Consider the following 21164-nt stretch of genomic DNA (forward strand, 5'->3'; position numbering starts at 1 on the left):
ATTCTATTTTGGGTTCAAATTATTTGTTTTCTATTTCATCTCATATTTGGTTTACTAATAGTCTGAAGTGATCTAAACATATGTGCCCCAATTTACATTTTAGTATCACTTGACTCACATGGTTGGGAAATTGCTGTGCCAGTCTTATTTGTTATAGGTCAGGTGAGACTGAACTCTCTGCTGGGAAAAACTGGTATTCACTATATTTACCCCCTGAGTTCTGGATAATTGTGTGACTGGAACTTACTCCTTAGATTATAGAACAGATCTATAAACTTTTGCATCATCCTGGGGGAGCTCCACCTCCCGTGGTCTCCAAGGCTGAGCTGAAAACCCCACTCATGTTAGTGCTTGAGTTACACAGGTCGTCACGGCAGAGATTTCCATACTGAGGTCTGACATCAATGGGCCACTTATATCTTTACTATATTCATTTCTTTTTTTTAATTTTACAAATAATTTTAATAATTGTTTTTTCAATTGTAAAATAATAAAATTGGGAAAATACAGAAATAAAAGAGGGAACCTGATATAATCACAGGTAAAATTTTCATATATGTTCTTCCAGTTGAATGTATATGAATCCATTCCAATTTGAAATATATATACACATATATGTATATATGTACATATATGTGTGTGGGTATAATTTATTACATTATGAGGATCATGCTGTATATATACTTTATACTACATTTTCATTTAAATTACATGTGAGGAATTTTGCATTTTTATTGGCTTCATAATATTTCATTTTATGGATGTAACTTTGTTTTTAATCATTCCTCTATTATTACCCTGAACAAAGAAAACTATAGAGTTGAAAATAATGTTTATATTATTGAAGGAAAAAAAGGAGTTCTCCCCCCAAAAATAAAATAAAACCAAAAAATGAAATAAACATCTACAATTAAAGAAAAAAGAGAATCTTTTATTATTATTACTATTTATACATGAGTAACCAAACTGGTGCTAATGCCTTTAAAGATTTTGGCTTGTGAATCCCTTGACATGGGGCTGTGGGCATGGGAACCCTTGGCATGGGCCTGTTGGCATGGAAACCTTTTGTAATGATAGTATGGGGCTAGGAATTCCTTGGAATGGGGCTGTGGCATGGCAGGCATTCTAAGATTTCATCAAGTCTATATAAAGAGGCATTGATGCCTTTAAAAGGAATTTCAATAATCAGGTAATTAATTTTCTATTCCAGAATTGCTTTACTATTTTGTGTATATTATCTCACTGATCCTCACGACCCTGGTAGACCATATTACTGTCTATATTGAAGATGAGAAAACCTAAACTTAGAGAGAAAACAATCAGTTGCTTATCTAGACTTGAATCTCGCCTTCTAAATCTAAATTCCTTATTTTTCCTTTTCTAAATGTAATTGTGCATCAGAGTCACCTGGGAAATATTTTTAAATTGCAGATTCCCAGGCTTATCCTAGACATGCTGAATGTAGTCTCTGGGGATGGAGCCCAAGAATCTATATCATAAAGATCCCCAGGCAATTCTGATATAACTTGTTTATGGACCAGGGTTTATGGCCCAGCACATTACAGCATGTTAATGCTACTAATTGGAGCCGTAAAAATATATTCATGTCAATATAAAGTCTTTCTTAGGAGCAATTTTTAAAGGCATTTAAAAAATATTCTTTGCCGCTGCAAAACATTCAAGTTATAACTCACTCTTTTATTTAGACTGTTTTTGTTGGAACGGATTCACATTTTGGTCACCTAATGTAACAGGAGACACATGGAATGATAAAGAGGAAACATTATCATTAAAATCCAAAAATAGAAGCTGAGACTGGCTGAGTCAAAGGCAACTCCATAGAGCTCAACAGCCGTAATTGTTGGAACCTTCTCTAGTGCTATGCAATATTGTGAGTCAAACTCTTTCTGCATATCTACTTTCCTTCTCTCACTGTAGACATTCATTCTCTGCCTTCTATGTATATCTTTTCTCTACCATATTTTTATCATCAGAGCTTCTGCTTATATGTAACTCCTACTTCATCATAAATACTACTTACTCTACCATTCTGGGCCTTAAATCTACCTCGTGACTTCTCTCTAGTTATCTGTTATGCTTTAATTCTTATTGGTGTGTGTGACTTGCTATATTTCTCTCAATTCAAATTTTTCTAGAGGAAATCTGATTACACATTTGTCATTATTGTCAGGCTATGTACTAGGATCCCTGCTAAGACTAGGTACTGGCTATCCTTGGATCAGGGGTCCAAGTCTGACCAATCAGGTTCAATCTGGAAGGTGAAGCCACTGGTCTGCCTAGGGCTGTCCCTGTCCTTTCAGCTGGGCTGTAAGCAGAGAAGTTTCTCTGAAAGTATCTTGGGGTAGCAGGCACCATTATTATCATGAATCTGTATGCTTCTGTAATGCCTTATTTTTTTCAGGACTCAGATAAGGCAAGGGATGCCCATAGATTCCATGAAGATTTTTCATATCACTGGGTGCTTGAAATCCACAAATAGGAGTTTGACTTATCTTCCCTGTATATTCCACATAATTTTATGTCAAAGAAGACTTGTAATATATGTGGAGGAGGTCTTTTACTCTATAAGAGTATATGTATAGTACTCGGTAAATAATATTGAGAGTCAGTTACGTAGACACACTGAGAGGTCCACATGTTCATATGCTTATAGTTCTTGGGTACATCACAGCTAATTCAAACTTCAAAAATGAGTTTCAGGACATCAATTTATTCTGTTTCTTCTAGCCTCTTCCTCGGTAGACACAGCTCTCTCTTACTCATCTCATCACTAGATAATTTATATTTAATTTATCAATAGTTTTAGCTTTAGCCATTGAAGTTAAGTTACTAGAGGGAAAGCTTTCCCAAGTTAAACTTGAAATCTTATACCTCTTCTGTGTGACATTACTTAAATATTAAATCTTTTAAAAATTAAAAGCTTTCTCCCCACGTACACACACATATGTTTTAAAAGAATAAGAATTGCAAAACCCTATTGTTTAAGAACTCCTCTTTTATAAGGCAAGCTCCTGGATTTTACTGAAGGGATAGATAGAGAAATTACTAATAACTTTCACATAAGTAATTTCAGAATTAAAAGAGATGAAACAAATTTCTCATGATTGGGGTTATGAATGGACCATTCACACTACTAGTAACAGCAAATGTTGATATGTTGTTATCAGAAAGAGGTACTCTGATATTAGCATGGACTATTTTTGTATTAGTTACTTGACCCCTGATTCCATGGAATAAAGAGAGGAGATCAATTTCAATAAGGTTGTGCACTCTGGAAAATTAGCTGTGTGTTTGACTTGAATGGGATGAATCTCAGTTTGAGAGTCAATAAGGGGTGAAATGAGAAAAAGGATGGTGGGAAATAAAGGTATTTCATACCAACTTTGTGGTTTTTACCCAAGGCTCTGTTGTGTGTCACAGATTCCTCAGTACAGGGGCTCTTTGACACATGGAAGATGATACCCAGATCCTATGCTTCAAGTTGAAAGGAACGAGTCATTGATGGAATTCTTCTTATGACACTGTGCTATGAGTCCATGCTGTATATAAAAGACCAATGAAAGAAAATATTTAAATGTTATAACTCAGGGAAATTATCACAAGAGTTGCCTTACAATATCTGCTGAGCCCTTTCCCGGGGTAGGCCTGAGAACTGGCATTTCTAACAAGTTGCCAAATGATACTCATGCATGTGGTCTGGGGACCACACTTTGAGAACCACTGATTCAGTGTCAGTGTACTGTAGAGACTAAGCACCTGGCCTCCGAGGCCAAACTGGATGGGTTTTCATCCTGGAGCGCTGCTTATTAGCTGTATAACCTCAGGCAAGTCCTTAGACTCTTTCCTTCAGTGTCCTCATCTGTCAAAGGAGATAATTAAAGTATCTACCCCCAAAGGTTGCTGTGAGATGGAGTGTATTAATAACTGTAGAGCACCTAGAACAGTGTCCAGCACACAACGAAGATCAGTTAGGCCCAAATATTTTTATAGAGTCAAGAAAAATTTTCAATCGCCACTATATGGAAGGCATGCAGATTATTTCTTAGATAAATTTCTCTACTGTTTTGAAGTTGGACAAATAGAACTAAAATCCTATATTAGAACTTTGAGGGCCGGCCCCGTGGCTTAGCGGTTAAGTGCACTTGCTCCGCTACTGGTGGCCCGGGTTCGGATCCCAGGCGCACACCGACGCACCGCTTCTCTGGCCATGCTGAGGCCACATCCCACATACAGCAACTAGAAGGATGTGCGACTACGGCATACAACTATCTGCTGGGCCTTTCCCCTGCTGGGAAAAAAAAAGGAAGAGGATTGGCAATAGATGTTAGCTCAGAGCTGGTCTTCCTCAGCAAAAAGAGGAGGATTAGCATGGATGTTAGCTCAGACTGATCTTCCCCACAAAACAAAACAAAACAAAAAAGAACTTTGAGAAAAGAGGTAAAATAGACTTCAGTTTAGAATGATGAACAGGGTTACCATTTTGATTCAGCATAAAAGGGAGTAGAGGGGCCAGCCCGGTGGCGCAAGCGGCTAGGTGCGCACGTTGCGCTGCGGCGGCCCGGGGTTCGCCGGTTCGGATCCCGGGTGCGCACCGCAACCCGCAACCGCACCGCTTGTTAAGCCATGCTGTGGTGGCGTCCCATATAAAGTAGAGGAAGATGGGCATGGATGTTAGCCCAGGGCCAGTCTTCCTCAGCAAAAAGAGGAGGATTGGCATTGGATGTTAGCTCAGGGCTGGTCCTCCTCACACACACACAAAAAAAAAAAAAAAAAAAGGGAGTAGAAAAGCATTTTTGAATGCTATAAAAGGAAACAGACTGAAAGGGGTGGTAAAACAAGAATTAGCAACCACCCGGGGATACAAAAGTGCACCAGCACCTGAGGATGGGAGTGAAAGAAGGAACCAAGAGGCTGAAGGTGTGGTAGAGAGAGAGATGAGAAGGCAGTGTTCGCCATTTTGCCTAGGTCCTTAGGAAAGGCCACTGACACCATGGTTTCAGCAGAGGGACATGGTTGTGCACTGTAGACGCTTGACCTGGTGAGTAAATATGGAACAAGATAAGTCCTTCTTTGAAACATCACTCACACTCTGTCAAGGAAGCATGTTTTTATCTGTGTGACTTGAACATAGATAACTGAAGGAGAAGGTCTCTAACCATAGTAGAGTTGAGAGGCCACTTGGGAGAAGGAAGAAAAACCCAAAATATAAACCAACAGACAAGCTTTGAACATCAATAACACCAACCCAGGCAGTCTCAGGCTCAGTGCAGAACAGTCAGATGTAGTGTAGTCACAGTGTGAATGCATCACATACCTTTAGGCCTATTTTATTCACACACAGACCTCTTTTGTAGATAAATTTACCATGAATGGATCTCCATTTCTGAGAGTGATCAGAAAGCCCCACTTCCCTACAACAATCACTAATCATCTGTTAGAAAACCTATTCTAGAATTTATTGAGGTTCTGTGATGCAACAAACACGACTGTCCTGAAATGTCCCTGAGAGCTCACCCTGATCTGCTGGGACAATGACACAATTAGAATTTGGGGCTCCTCCCTCCTCCTGATGGGAGAGGTAGCTTCCAATTTCAGCTTCCCACTGGATCGTTAGCATTTTCCCTCAAAAAAATAGGAACGCAACTTTGCACAGGTCCCTAAAGTCACCAGATGCTGAGCAGCTGGCTTTCCCAGACATTCCCATGAACACCTGGCATCCAAACTCAGTAAGGCTGGTGCCCAGATAGCTTGTGAGTCAGTTTGCTCTGCTCTCCCACCCCCACTGATGAAGTTGCTCTCAGATTAGTTCTGTAAAAAAGAACAACAACAGGAGGAAGAATTCCTATCACCCAGAATGTTCACTCACTGCGTGTTCAACAGTGTACCCTGGCCCTCATGACCTACCTAGAGGATGTTAGGAGGATCAGAAAACTCAAGCCCTCTTTTTGCCTGATCTTTGGTTGTAAATTTGTTACCCCAATAAAGTCCATTCCTTAACTCACACTGTGTGGTGTTAGGTGGTGACCACAAAGAGGCCTGCCTTGCTGACTGTCAAGCGTAGACTCAGGCATGGCTAATCTCCAACATCCACTCCTATACAACCTTGTCCTCTCAACGAGTTTTCAGAAGGTACCACCTCTTTTCTCACTGCCCACAGTTCCCTCATTGTTCTGAAATATAACTCATGTGGTTTTATGGACCTGAATTCATGTAAATAACCATGTTATTTTATTATCTCATCATCTATCTCAAGCTTCAATTTGTTCCTTTTCATGTTTTTATTTTCAGTGTGGAAATTGTTCCCTTTGATAAAGAAGGAAATAAAATAGAAGTTAAACTGTGTAGCTTCTTTATGGCATCCATTAATATTATTCCTTCTATCCAAGTAAAAAAACTCTTTCATTCTTATTTTCTTATTCCGAGCATAATTTAAACCCTATTTTACTTCCTTATTAATTTATGGAGTATTTCAAACTACAGTTACTGGTTATATGACAAGATTATTACTACAATGAATTTTAAGTTAATTCATTTGTATAAACATATGTTATTCAAGTAGCTTTTTCAAAAGCATGCATATTCCTTAGTACCTGGAAACATAAAAGTCAGAGTGTTGAGGTTTTTATTTGTCACAACATGTTAGCTTCTCAAATTTGTCGAAGCTGAGCAACAGATCCCCGCACACCTCACAGATATTCACGTGCAGTAAAATTTTATTATACACTCAAAATAATCTAACTAAGAGTAGATTTTTGGATGGTTCTACACATAACTTGAGTCACGATGAAACACCATTTTCCTATCAGAAAATTCTGGAAAAACATTCATGAAGGCATTAAAGAGAATTCTAGTCATTTTTATGCTGTTCACCCATCCAAACCACCTTCCCTTCCTCTCCTTTTTATTAAGAACTCTGCTGTCGTCAAGAATCAGGATTGGTCTTACCTGCTCTAAGAAATCTTCAGAGATCTTTTCAAATGTCAAGGATCTACACCTCACTAATTTCACATGAAAGTAACTGTCAGGACTAATCACTTAGCATTTAGTACCTCGTCTTGTGATGCATTCTTATACATTTGTATCTTTTCTAGCGAATTATTTATCATTTTCTTGAAATCTGGGGCCATGTTGTATGTATGTTGGCATCCCAAACAACTAATATTAATGAACTAAATATGAATGAGCGCTTGAACATATGCTTTTGAGAAAGAATCATATGCATCTCTCTGCCAAAAAAAAAAAAAAGAGAAATAAAATCAGTGTAAAGCTAGGCTAATTTTATTTCCAAAAACTGTAAGAAATTGAGTAAGCTCAACTCCACTGTCATTTCCATGAGGAAAAATTATAATAAAATTGAACAGTGAGGAAAACAGTACAGGCAAATTTATCTTTGCGTCTCAATGTATACTGGAAAAAATTTATGAGTCATGCACTGCCACCCAGTGGCAAACTTTCACTTTTAAATAAAACAATAGTTAAAATAGTCAAAAGACTCCAGCCAATAGGGATCTTTGTTCAGGAAATTTTATACCCCATTAGAAAAATAGGAGGAAAAGAGAAGTTAATACTCAGGTCATGCAAAACTTTGGACCAAATGAGAGTAAATAACTAGCCCAAATCATACAAAATAATTGTAAAGAAAAGGAGCAAAAACAAAATTTTTATGACATTTATGAGAAAATTAGAAACTTAGATGCTGCCTGGATACTCAACGATAGCAATAAATTGATGTTAATTTTTTTTTAGACATCCTAACAGCACTGTGCTTATGTTTTAAAAACAAAAGCGTTCTTATCTTTTAGGAGAAACATTCCAAAATAATTACTGATAAAATATGATGCTTCAAAATAATATTAGGAAAGGAGGGAGAGAAGTTGGAGGTATATATGAAGCAATTTGGGCTATAAATTGATAATTACTTAACCTAGGTGATGGTTATATGAGGATTCATTATACAATTCTGCTTAGTTTTGTACAGGTTTGAAATTTTCTGTAAAAAAAAGTTTTAAAAAAATCTTGCCAAGAGATATATTACCATCGAGTGTAGGATTTGATCAGTAAAAACAGAGAGCTTTCTTCATGAATTACACAGCAGAAATTAGCAGATTAAGCCGTACATTAGAAAGAAGAACTTGTAATCTTCTTTTGCCTTATAAAATGAACTTTGGAGAAACTAACTCAAAATTTCTTAAGTCCAAGGGAACAAAAGAGCTGAAACTGCTTCTCAAATCATGTTTATATCAAATGTCAAACTCACATTGACTTACAAAAGAGATTACTAAACAAATACAAAAGGTGAGTTGTCAAGATATTGTTTAGTAAAACAGCACTGGGAGTGCAATTCTTCTCTCTTCCCCCCCCTTCTCTCTCTCTCTCTCTCCCTCCCTCTCTCCCTCTCTCTCTCCCTCCCTCTCCTTCCCTCCCCCCATCCACCCCCCTCTCTCCCTCTCTCTCTCTCTCTCTCTCACTGTCTCTCTCTCTCCCACTCTCTCTCTCTCTCTCCCTCCCCCCCTCTTTCTCCCTCCCTCCCTCTCTCTCCCTCCCTCCCTCTGTCTCCCTCCCTCCCTCTCCCTCCCTCTCCTCCCTCTCCCCCAACTACCCCCCTCTCTCCCTCTCTCCCTCTCTCCCTCTCTCTGGATATTTACTGAGTATTGAGCTTCCTATTATGTTGATTTTCTACCCTTTCAGAAAAGAGCACAGGAATTATCACCTTGTTGCTAGGTTTTCAGCAACAATTAGAGGTCCTGCTTTCACTTTTTTTTTCCTACTCTGACTTGAGTCCTTTAGAAAATTAATTCAGTTTCTTAGCAACCAGATGGGTAGAACTATAACCTTGGGTTCTTTTGTAAACCAAAGGCTAGATGTTTCCCTTATAAACTGTTTGCTTAGTCTAGCTTGGCTTTGCACAAAAGATTTGCTGAGACAGCTGTCCTAGAAATTTTGACAAAAAGCTCTCAGTTTCAAATGGTGAATGAAGTTGCCGATTTTCTAATGAATGCTTCTGCTTTTGTTTTTATTTTTAATTATTCTAGTTTGTCAATTTGACTAGCTCTTTGGAATCTATGTATTTTATAAATTAAGAAATATGAGATGAATTCATTTATGAGAGAAAAAAATTCTTCATACATATTATTGTAAACAGGAACTCATGAAAAATATATTAAGGCGAAACCTCAGCTGGAAGTAAGTCCTGAATTTCTTTATAAACTTACAAATGTGCATGGATTTGTGTCTACGGAGTTCACTGTGATCTTAACAGCAGACTATGTTACAATGTTCTTTTCTTACGCTGGCAGCATTTAGGTATCAGGTATATATCTATATCAATCTATCTGTCTGTCTCTATCTAGCTCCCAAAATACATACAAAATGTGGCAAAATTAAACTCAGATATGTAAGGAGAAGTTTAAGTTTGCATACATTTGCTAACCAAAAAAGGAATTTCTTTCTAATTAGCAGATTATAAAAGCAGATAAAAATATTTTATGACTTTCCAGTAGAAAATATTTGAGGAAGAAATTTAAAGGAAAGTTTATTTTTTATATTGCCCCTATTATGAAGAAGCTTTTCATTATTGTGATTGGATATTGGGGTATGATATACAATTTTCAGAAAGAGAATATTTGTAATTTTCAGAATTTGGCAAACATAGAATTCCTATTATTCCTCTTATCGTTAAACCATATGAAATTTGCATTTTTGTAAGTTTGAAAAATGGTTGAATAACAGCAATTGCACATGGCTCAACCTAAAATATGTGGAACCCTGCATAGGGTTTGTAAAGATAGAAATTGTTGGGCCAGCCCCGTGGCTTAGCGGTTAAGGGCGCGTGCTCCGCTGCTGGCGGCCCGGGTTCGGATCCCAGGCGTGCACCGATGCACCGCTTCTCCGGCCATGCTGAGGCCGCGTCCCACATACAGCAACTAGAAGCATGTGCAGCTATGACATACAACTATCTACTGGGGCTTTGGGGAAAAAAAGAGGAGGAAGATTGGCAATAGATGTTAGCTCAGAGCCGGTCTTCCTCAGCAAAAAGAGGAGGATTAGCATGGATGTTAGCTCAGGGCTGATCTTCCTCACAAAAAAAAAAAAAAGAAGAAATTGTTGTCTCAATAATTTTATAATCTAATTTGACGGCATATTTTGTAAATAATTAACTTTAATACATGGTACATAGCAAAATGTAGCTTCAAGTTCCATTGTCGTATTCAGAAGGTTGGCTGAATCCTGATGGGGAGATCTGAGAATGCTTTTATTGGAGGTGTCATTTTAACTGGTCCTTGGGAGAGAGGTATAATTCCATAGATGGAGAATAACTGAATGCACATGAAGTCATTTTTTTATTTCCAATGAGATATCTTGGCCAAAGTATAGCTCCTACAATATCAGCATTTATCACTAAATCTGTGACTGAATGAGAATATTGCTAGTTTACTTTTTCTTAATTTCTCAGTCACACCTTATAACTTTTTTCCTCTATGCGTTAGGTTTTTCCATGTAAAGTAAGGATTATGATGTGATGTTGCCATCACAGGTTTCAATCATTCAACTACATCTCCAGTTGACTTCTTTCTGCTGAGGGGCCAAGGGACTACAATGACACATAATAACGTACGATTCATATACTATAGAAGCCTAACTTTACATACATATTATTCAAAAGAATATGTAATAATAAATTCATAAGATAAGGACAAAATAAAGTATCATACAAAATTGAAGATAATTTATCACCATTTTAAATATAACATAGTAAGTTTTTGGTAGCCAGGAAGCCCCAAGGCATAGAGAGAGAGAGAGAGACAGGAGCATTAGTGGTGACAAGGTGACTGATAAGCACGTGTCCACTCCCAGCTACCTAATCAAATAGAGGTCCAGACCAGAACTACATTCTCCAACCACAGCTTCTTAGTTTGACAGCTGTCTAGCTCTCTTACTGCCATGATGCTTACTTTTTATATCAAATAGACTTGCAAGGTCTTGACCTATTCTTATTCTTCCAGTTTATGATATTCCTGGCATCAATTTCTTTCCAGCTCTACATCCTGGAAGACTCTTCACTGTCTCACTCACTGACATCCTCAACCTCAGTCTCTTTTCATTCCAACAGATTACCAAACACCGACCATGACTCAGTCCACTCACATGCTTTCTCTGCTCAGGTAGGGAGATTTCTGAGTCCTGCAGGAGGTAGGTATATTCACAGTTTGGGTCAAGGCTGAGACTTCAGTGTTCCTTGGAAGTTTAAAAGCATGTTTCTACAAAAAGGTGTAGGGTCATGGGTGAAGCAAGAGTGTTATAAGAGAAGGCATGTGCCTGGAACAAACAACCACTGACTGTCAAGGATGTGATTTTCATCAACTCCTAGTGAGGTGGGTGACTCAGGGTTGAAGTCACATTAACCAGGTTCAGAAGAGTCCAACATGAATACCAAATGTGCAAATTTATTACTTTACATAAAAAATAAACCAAACTAACACAAATTTTCTTTCTAGCTCATTATCTTCCAGTAGATTACTGTACATGTGAAGTCAGATTATATCACCTGAGGGTGATTTGGTGAAAATAAAATCAGAATAAGGAGAATTAATTATGTGGTTTATATGTTAAAAGGTCTCAGCTTATGAGAAGTCATGCTTCAATCTCCTAAGTATAGATAGATAGAATAGGGAAAATAAAAATATCAAATATGGGCCAGGGTACTCTTCCCTCTGGAAGAATCTTAGAAGGGTACTGCCAACCTTCAAACTCCCATCTGTTTTTTTTAATATCTTTTATTTAAAAACCCTTTTAAAATCTATGCAGACATTCCTATTGTTTACAGTATAATGTAGAAACACGAAATTAAGGTATTTGTTATTTAACTTATTACCCTTTATATTTTTATAAATTATATTTATAATATAAATATAATTATATTTATATTACTCAGAGAATAGTAAACTTACATTCTTATTTTCACATACTGTGTAAATTAGTATGATATTTTAATGATCAAATTTAGTTTATTTTCATATTTTCAACATATTTTCAAACACTTGGGGAATTTCTAATTTTCTCACTCAGATACTAAGCACCACTCTTTTTTTGTCTCTATTCTACTTTTTCTTTATTGAGGTAAGAATACTTAACATGAGATCTACCCTCTTAACCAATTTTTAATTGTGCAATACAGTATTGTTATTACAGGAACAGTGCTGTACAGCAGATCTCTAGAACTTATTCATCTTGTATAACTGAAACTTTATAACTGCTAAACAGCAACTCTTCACTTCCCCTCAGCTTCTGGCAACCACCATTCTAATCTCTGTTTCTATGAATTTGACTATTTTAGATTTTTCATATAAACAGAACCATGCAGTGTCTGTCCTTCTGTGACCTGCTTATTTCACTTAGTTTAGTGTCCTCCAAGTTCATCCATGTTGTTGCATGTGGCAGAATTTTTACGTTTGAAAAATCCATTCAGGGGCCTGCCCGGTGGCGCAAGTGGTTAAGTGCACACGCTCCGCTGTGGTGGCCTGGGGTTCGCCGGTTCGGATCCCGGGTGCGCACCGATGCACTGCTTGGCAAGCCATGCTGTGGCGGTGTCTCATATAAAGTGGAGGAAGATGGGCACAGATGTTAGCCCAGGGCCAGTCTTCTTCAGCAAAAAAAGAGGAAGATTGGCAGATGTTAGCACAGGGCTGATCGCCTCACAAAATAAATAAATAAATAAATAAATAAATAAATAAATAAATAAATAAATAAATAAATAAATAAAAATCCATTCATCCATCAATGGTCATTTAGATTGTTTCCACATCTTAACTATCGTAAATAATGCTGCAAAGAACATGAGAGTGCAGATGTCTCTTTGAGATCCTGATTTCAGTTCTTTTGGATAAATACCCAGAAGTGTGATTACTGGGTCATATGGGAGTTCTATTTTTAATTTTCTAAGGAACCTTCACATTGTTTTCCATAGTGGCTGCACCATTTTACATTCTCACCAATAGTGTACAAGTGTTCCAATTTCTCCATATCCTCACTAACACTTAATGTCTTTTACTTTTTTGATTATAGACACCCTAACAGGTGTGAAGTGATATCTCATGGTTTTCATCTGCATTTCCCTGGTGATTAGTAATGCTGAGCATCTTTTCATATACCTGTTGGCCATTTGTATAACTTGTCTGGAGAAATGTCTATTCAAGTCTTTAGCCCAATTTTTTTTAAATTTTTTGTTTATTGCAGTAACATTGGTTTATAACATTGTATAAATTTCAGGTGTACATAAATACATAAATAGAAGTACAGAAATACTTCTATTTCTGCATAGATTACATCATGTTCACCACCCAAATACTAATTACAACCCATCACCACACACATGTGCTGAATTATCCCTTTCGCCCTTCTCCCTCCCTCCTTCCCCTCTGGTAACCACCAATCCAATCTGTTTATCTGTTTATCCAATCTATGTGTCTGTTTCTTGTTGTTGTTATTTTAGCCCATTTTTTAATCAAGTTATTTGTTTTTGTTGCTGCTGAGCTGTAGGAGTTCCTTATATATTTTGGATATTAACTTCATGTCAGATAAATGGTTTGCAAATATTTTCTCTCATTCTGTAGGCTGCCTTTTCACTCTGTTGATTATTTCCTTTGCTGTGCAGAAGCCTTCTCATTCTCTTTGACTATTTTTTTCTTTGGAAAATTTAAGTAGGCTCAATTAGGTAACACCAACGGCTTGTTCTTTCTATTTCCGAGAAAAAGTTTCTCTTTATGTTTACTGAAATTTATCCAACCTGATTTAATGGTTAATTTGTTTTTTTCTAATTTAGATGAAAATCACATAAGATAATTTCACCACTCACATTTTAAAGTATACAATTTATTGGTGGTATAATAATCTTGTGCAACCATCACTACTATCTATTTCCAGAACGTGTCCATCACCCCAAAAAGAAATCTTGCACCTGTTAGCAGTCAATCCCAATTCCCTCTTCCCTACATCCTCCAGCAAAAATAAAAGATTTTTTATTTTAAGCCACTGAGTTTGTGGATAGTTTGTTATATAGCGTTATTGCAACAAAAGCTGAGTCATAGGCCTAAACTTTCAGTTATGCAATGGATGTATATTTTGTTTGTCTGTTTATTATTATTATGATCTTTTTCCATAAATTGTTCCTCTTGTACATTTCTTATCTTGGTTAAGAAATTTTGCATTATCTTTGATTCATTAAAACTCCTTGTTGTAACATAAAAAACCTTTGTTAATATAACCCCAATGATTTTTCTAGTTTTATATATCATACCATTTTCCACTGCCTCCTCACATACATAGACTATGCTCTTGCCACATTGTGCTTCTCGCTTTTTTCTCAGTGTGCCATAGTCATTTTAAAAACATAAAAATATTTATACCAGACTTTGAAAAACAATTCATTTTATTTTACAAAATATTTATTATTAATTTTTAAAAGTTGACATTTTCAATGTATCTCCAAAGTAGTTTCTCTTCATTTACAACTTTAGCTTACTGTATAATAGCATTTAGAATTTTAAAGATCCTCTATTTGATGTTATTATCAAACAACACAAAATTCTAGCACAAGACAAAGAGATTCATTCCACCTCAGATCCTTATTCCCCAGGAACTAGCATTGTTATATTATTTCCACTTAGCCAAATATATCTTAATTGGTAATTATTTCTCTTTCCAAAGAGATTTTAAATTCATTGGCATTGTCCAGTAACATATTGACAAAGTCATTAAATCCTAGGCGTGTGCCAATAATTTCTTTGACACTGGTCAGCAAAAAAGCAAATCCATGCTTCTTATCCACAGATTCTAATAGCTATAATGACAATGCACTTGTGAAGGTTCAGGTGGCCACAGATATCCTAGAAATAGCTTATGATGAATTTTGCATATTTTCTGTGCCTTGGTGAAATGTTTCCTTCCTTTACAACCTGGAATATTTCTACTTATCCTTCAAGATCAGTCCAAATGACAACTTTTATTTTGATGTCACTTCCATTTTCCTGATAGAGTTAGTGAGCACTCTCCTTGCTTCTCATAACACTACTCTAATATCTATCACATTACACAAGTTTTATTTTTTGTTTTCACGTCTTTCTCCAAAGCACTTCAGGACATGGATTTTAAGTCAATCATTTTTGTCTTCCTAGCCCCTAGCACAGCGACTGCTGTGATAAAGGTGCTGAATAAACACCTGCAGTAGCCATGAGGCTTCTCTCCCCGCCCCACACACACCTCTGGTCATTTCTGAGCTTTTTTTCTGCTTCATAAATCTTTCAGAGATTACCCTGGCCCGGAGAGAAAATGTTCAATACACCATTGCTGTAGTGGCATGCCTCACCAATGTCTATGTCTGTTGCAGATTCCTACATGTGAAAATCCCTCCACCTAATGTATCTTGAAGCCCAGAAAGGCAGGAGAGGCAGGGATCTTGCAAAGAGGCTGCAGTATCCCACACAAGATCTCAACTTCAAATGGGAAAAAATCTCCTGCAACCACCACAATCTGAAATGAAAGTCAACATATGGGAAATAAAGCCTCCTGATTTTAGTTATAAACTGTATACATCTATGAGATTTCCAGAAAAACCATCAAGGACCATTAAGGAAGAACAAAAGAGAATAAAAAGCAATTTTCCAGAAACAGTGCTTCACCTGCCCCGCATAAGGAATCATCCCGAGAAGGCCGTATCTCCCAAATTTATAACTACTTTCCCACATGTGGATTCATATAAAGCGAAGTTAATGTTTGTGGAGAGTGGAAAATATCCGAATGGTGTATATCTCAATCCGAAACCACGTGACTTTCGACAGGTACAAAAGAGCATTTGATTCTAAATAACTTAAAACAGATAAGGGGAAATATATATTACTTTTTATTCATTTCCTAATTATGCCAACTATTACATGAGCAAAAAAGGTATGTGGATATAATATGTATAAAGCTGCATCTTTGTTTCTCATGGAACAATACAATTCAGATTCAGCAACAAATGGCAGGGGAGAGAGGTAAGACCCTGGTTAACGTTTCTAATGGGGTTTTATCTGCCAGGTGGGATGGCCAACTCTGGGGTGGCTTTTCTTAGTTTTGAGGAGAACAGTTTGAACTTAGATGTGATTGGAGAACAGGCCTCAGTCGCAAGTTTACAATTTAGTAGTAATGAAATCAATTCATGGAATGAATGGATAAATGAATGAAAACTGACAAAGAGGGATATTATATTACTTTAATGAGTCTTTCTAATGATTAATAATTTAAATAATATATGGGCTAGAATTAGATTTATAATTTAAAACAGTGGTGGGGAATATATATTTAAGGAGATGCAAATGAGGTCAAAATATAATTTCACTAGAATACAAATATATCCTATACTTAGGTCTTTAACACATAAAAATGACTTGGTAAAGAGAGAAGCAATTGGGGCCAGCCCAGTGACATAGTGGTTAAGTTTGCACACTCTGCTTCAGTGGCCCAGCATTCGCGGCCCAGATCCCGGGTACGGACCTACACACTTCTCCTCAAGCCACGCTGTGGTGGAGTCCCACACACAAAGCAGAGGAAGACTGGCATAGATGTTAGCTCAGCGACAATCTTCCTCACCAAAAAGTAAAACTAAATTAAATTAAAAAAAGAGAGAAGCAATAGGACTGATAATACAAAAAAAAGAATAACTAGAAAAAAGAATGAATTTGTTCCAGTGGGAAAATATAGGAAAGCAGTTAAGAGCGTGGCCTCTGGGATCAGATTACCCGTTCTACTTTCTAATAATTTTGGACAAGTTATTAAGCCTCTTTCCTTATTTATAACATGAAATAACAATACTACATATTTTATATGGTTATTTTACGTAATGAAGGAGATCATTATATACAAAGTACTCACAACAGAGTCTGGAATATCGAGGTATTCAATGAATGTTACCTCTTGAGTTATTAGGATAAAAGTTGGGAGATCCAGAGAGCCTCGGTCCATAACCTTCTTTACTTGCTCAGGGCACTTAATCACTTCTATTTATGGCAAATGAAATATGTTACCTTTTGGAGACAAGGGGAGGTCAATTAAATATCAAATGTCGTTGTTTTACTTAAATATTTCACTAGTTACAGTTAGAATTACAAGACTTGGGTAAGTAGTTCAAGGAATGAGGGACATTTTTATTTTAATTGAATTAGTTTGTTTCTATAAATAAGAGTGAATTGAAGGCAGCATGACATAAATTGTGCAACCACCAGATGTCAGTATTGTTACAAATTGAACCTCAACTGAAGAATTTTTGCAACTAACTTGGCATCCCTTTGTATTTAATTCAAGAGTGAAAAATCTTATATTAGAGAGTTTCCTGCTTTGAGATTTTTAATATTTTCCTATTTGCAGGCAGGACCTAGAGTCATTCACTAAGAAAAGAACCCTGTCTAACTTCTGATGATACTCTCAAGTTCCCTCTTTTGTGCCACATCGATTCAGCTTTCAAGCAGAGACATGTGCAATGTTTTATATGATTAGTTTCTGGAAGTGTACAAATTCTACTTCAGTCCAAATTGGTTCATTTAAGCCATCTAAAAAAAAACGACTCTGTTTTATAGCTTAATAAAAATAATCAATAGTTACTCTATTCCAAGCTCAGGAAATTATTTTAGCTCTGTTCAATATTTTTCTTATACCCCTGAAATAAGTTCAGCTCCAGAAGTATAACAAGTAATTCTATGTGCATTTTAAGATTAAGTTGCCAAATTTTGAATTGATTCCCTTAATTTCATCCTGTTTACACTATTCATACTATTTCTGATTTATTCATACAAGAATAATTGAAGTACTCCTCTCCACCATAAAATGAATTATTTATACAGTATCTTGAATCTTAGATTTTCATTCAAATTTTCACACGCAAGTTTTAAATGTTACAACAAAATCCTCAAAATTGAATTTTGCCAATGAAATATTTATGATTTGGAAAAATCATATTCCAAATACAATGAGAAACAGTATTTATTACTAATAGTACATTCTTCTCTTTACATACCTAGTACCAACGTAATTTACCAAACTTCGTGACGACTTATGAAAGGGATCCTTTTGGATTAAAATTTAAGTCACGAAACTTAAGTACAGGTAAGTCATTATCATAAAGTTATGAAGATGGTAAGAAATAAAGTGTCTGCATTATATTTTAATAGTAATACTTACAAAGGCATATAACTAAAAAGATTTTTTTTCGTTATCTCCCTTAATAATACGGTAAATTTTTAAATGCCCAGTTAATTAATGGCAACAATTCATTTATTTCATTTCCCACAACTTTTAACTTATTATTGAAGATTGAGTTTATAATTCAACGTATCATGTGTAGAGAACATATAGAGTTGGTGCTTAAGAGTATAGACTCTGGAAGCAAGCTGTGTAGCTTTGAATCTTGGCTTTATTGCCCGAAATTATCTAAACTATCTCTTGGTTTCTCCATCTGTAAATAGGAATGATAATAATTGAATCTACATCATAGAATTATTGTGAGGATTAAATCTGTTATACCATATGTAAAGCACTTAGTTAATAATTTATGTAAAGCACCTGTTGTCAGGCACATAGTAAATACACACACACACACCCCATTATTATTATTATGGTGCCATCTGTATAGTGTTTATCTAGACTTAATGTGTATTATCCAGCATTACTTATTTGGACAAGGGTGAATAATACACGCAGGCTATATTTACATATTATAATTACATATCAATTATAAAGAAATCAATCAGATGTTAACAGTGTTGTCTCTAGATAGTGGGATAATAATTTTATTTTATTTTCTTCTTTTCAAAATGAGAAGCAAATAGTTTTATAATTGTAAAATTAAGATAATGTATTTGCAAACAATGTACACATTTTAGAATGGATTATATTTATAAAAGTCTTGTCTAAGTGTATAATAAAACACATCAACTTCCCTTATGGGCGCAATGAGTAAGTCAATATGGAAGAAAATGCCAAGAATATTTTTTAAAACCCAGCCTCTGATCTCAAGAAACATCTAAGTAAAACATACGGTAGAATGCAAAATATGCTATTAAGTCACAAAGCACTCTTGAGGAATTTTAAAAAGAGGTTTCCAGGGAATTAAAAGAAAGTGGGATTTGAAGTGGAGTTTGAAGAAGAAGGACATTAATTCCAGCAGAAATAGCAGAAAGGATGAGCAAATTTTATTTAGATTTGCATTTATAAATTGTCCAGTACTTTGCTACTCCTGAGTCCTGATCTCCAAAATGATTCCATATTCTGAGAGACATCATGAGCAAAGACTCATGTAATTGCTGTTTCTCTTCGTATCTCTTCATTTCTCTAGTACATGGGTGCCAGTTGCTGAAAGATGATAAACACAAGAACAATACAGAAAGATTTATCACCTACAAGCCTCGGGAAAGCACGTGGGATCCAAAACTACTTTTACCAAAAGCCCCGTGGCCCATTAAATCTGCTTCCTACACAGTGAGTTCAACTCTTGCTCTGCAGCTGTTGGGAAAGGTCTCCAGTGCTGTTGTTAATGATTGCTTTAATGCAGGAGTTTCAAATTTGTTATTAGTGTGTATAGTGGAAGATGTTCCTATTTTTAAAAGTAAAGCATGCAGATCTCTATTTTTTCTTAAAATGCAAATAGTGGATCATCTAGAATTTTCTTTTTTTATTACAAAGACAGTTGGTATGGTGAATTGAGGCCTGACTATTGTAAGGAATTTCCCCAAAATTTACTCCCACCTCATTTGGAGCAGCCCATTTTGAGTGAATTGCACTCAAGTAAGCCGGCCTGACAAGAAGACTCTGTCATACACTCATAAAAAGATGTTGAGAAAACATACTTTTACCATGGCTCAAATTCTACCCTGGATAATCAAGGCTGCTTTGCAGCCCTGTATGTCCAAGCAGAACAAGATGTGCATCTGTCATACAAAGCAAGCTTTTAAAGCAAACATTATTAAATAGCAATTAAAAAAAAATAAACAATTAAAGTCAATAGATGTTTGCTTTCGCTAACTTCCTTTTTTACCATCTTGCTTAAGAGACATAAAAGGCGGCGTGATGTGTACAGTGCATTTATGGATCGTGTAGAAGAAAAGTTTACCAAGACATGTAGGAACAGGTGGGCAAAAATTTTAAGATTTGTTGTTGAACACTTACATGAACGCTTTAGAATTACTACTCAAATGACTGTTTTCAGTAACGCATACTTTATCCTACAGAAGCTCTACTATCACAAGAACTATAAATGAAGTATTTACATGGTGCTTAAACCATTTTAAGTGAAGTCTGTAAGAATCCAGTCCCTTGATCAGATAATTATTATTTTTCCTAGGTTTCAGTGGAATTCTGGAAAACTACCAATGGCGATGTCATAATTTCAGGTTTCAGAAGCACTGTTGGTGCCGCCCACATCCCCTCAGTCTTCATCATTCCTGAGCATTTTCGCCCAGCTTCCAAAGTCATTGTCTGCATCTCCTTGCCCCAGGGCTCTCTCGGTGGGGGGAAAGGGGGCTGGAGCCCTCGAGCAATAACTGAGGCGGTTGTTTACGTTGTTCCCCAGGGCTCCCCATTAGACTCCAGTTGACCCAATAGTTACTTGCATGTTGTTGGCTGCCTTCCTTTTCCTGTCTCACTGGCCCACATTCTACCTTCATTTTGGGGATCACCTCTGGTTTCTCTAGAATCCTTGTTAAGTGTCTGCCTCTGGGGAAACCTAAATCAAGATACCAGGAGATAGTATCATTTTTAAGATCATTATCTTAAAGGCAGAAAGCCTGGCTTCGAATCCCAGCCTTGCCACAGGATCTTGAGCAGATTACTAACCTCACTCTTCCTCAGTTCTTCACCTGCCAATTGGGAATAGCGTGTGCTATCCTTAGAAGCAGACAAGCAGGGTCTGAGTCGAGTTATGCCTTATAACTCCTCTTACCTCTCTTTATTCACTTGTCAATGTCATCTGTGGGAAGGGGGTGGAAGGGCAGATTAATATAGTGAACAGAGTTTGGGCTTTGGGTCTGGTCAAAATGGGCTCAAATTTCTAACCAAACCACCTATAACTATGTAATCTTGGATGATTTGCTTAAGTTTTCCAAACCGATCTTTCTCAGGTT

The 21164-nt window shown here is 36.5% G+C and overlaps 1 protein-coding gene across 1 annotated transcript; it reads left to right on the forward strand.

Moving 5' to 3' along the window:
• The first annotated feature begins 9132 nt into the window (after positions 1-9132).
• On the forward strand, positions 9133-20550 carry LOC131421877 (uncharacterized). The gene is made up of 6 exons (XM_058568782.1): positions 9133-9204; positions 15404-15854; positions 18069-18153; positions 19382-19524; positions 20094-20173; positions 20387-20550. The coding sequence occupies exons 2-6, from the start codon at positions 15516-15518 to the stop codon at positions 20427-20429; spliced, it is 690 nt and encodes a 229-aa protein (XP_058424765.1). The 5' UTR covers positions 9133-9204; positions 15404-15515; the 3' UTR covers positions 20430-20550.
• The last annotated feature ends 614 nt before the right edge of the window (positions 20551-21164 follow it).

Source organism: Diceros bicornis, chromosome 3, assembly GCF_020826845.1.
Source record: "Diceros bicornis minor isolate mBicDic1 chromosome 3, mDicBic1.mat.cur, whole genome shotgun sequence".
NCBI lineage: Eukaryota > Metazoa > Chordata > Mammalia > Perissodactyla > Rhinocerotidae > Diceros > Diceros bicornis.

Bases quoted from the DNA above. Each gene is read 5' to 3' on its own strand.
- LOC131421877 (XM_058568782.1), top strand. From the start codon at position 15,516: ATGGGAAAAAATCTCCTGCAACCACCACAATCTGAAATGAAAGTCAAC. The intron at 18,154-19,381 runs GTAAGTCATTAT...TCATTTCTCTAG, and splicing joins GTCACGAAACTTAAGTACAG to TACATGGGTGCCAGTTGCTG. The intron at 19,525-20,093 runs GTGAGTTCAACT...ATCTTGCTTAAG, and splicing joins TTAAATCTGCTTCCTACACA to AGACATAAAAGGCGGCGTGA.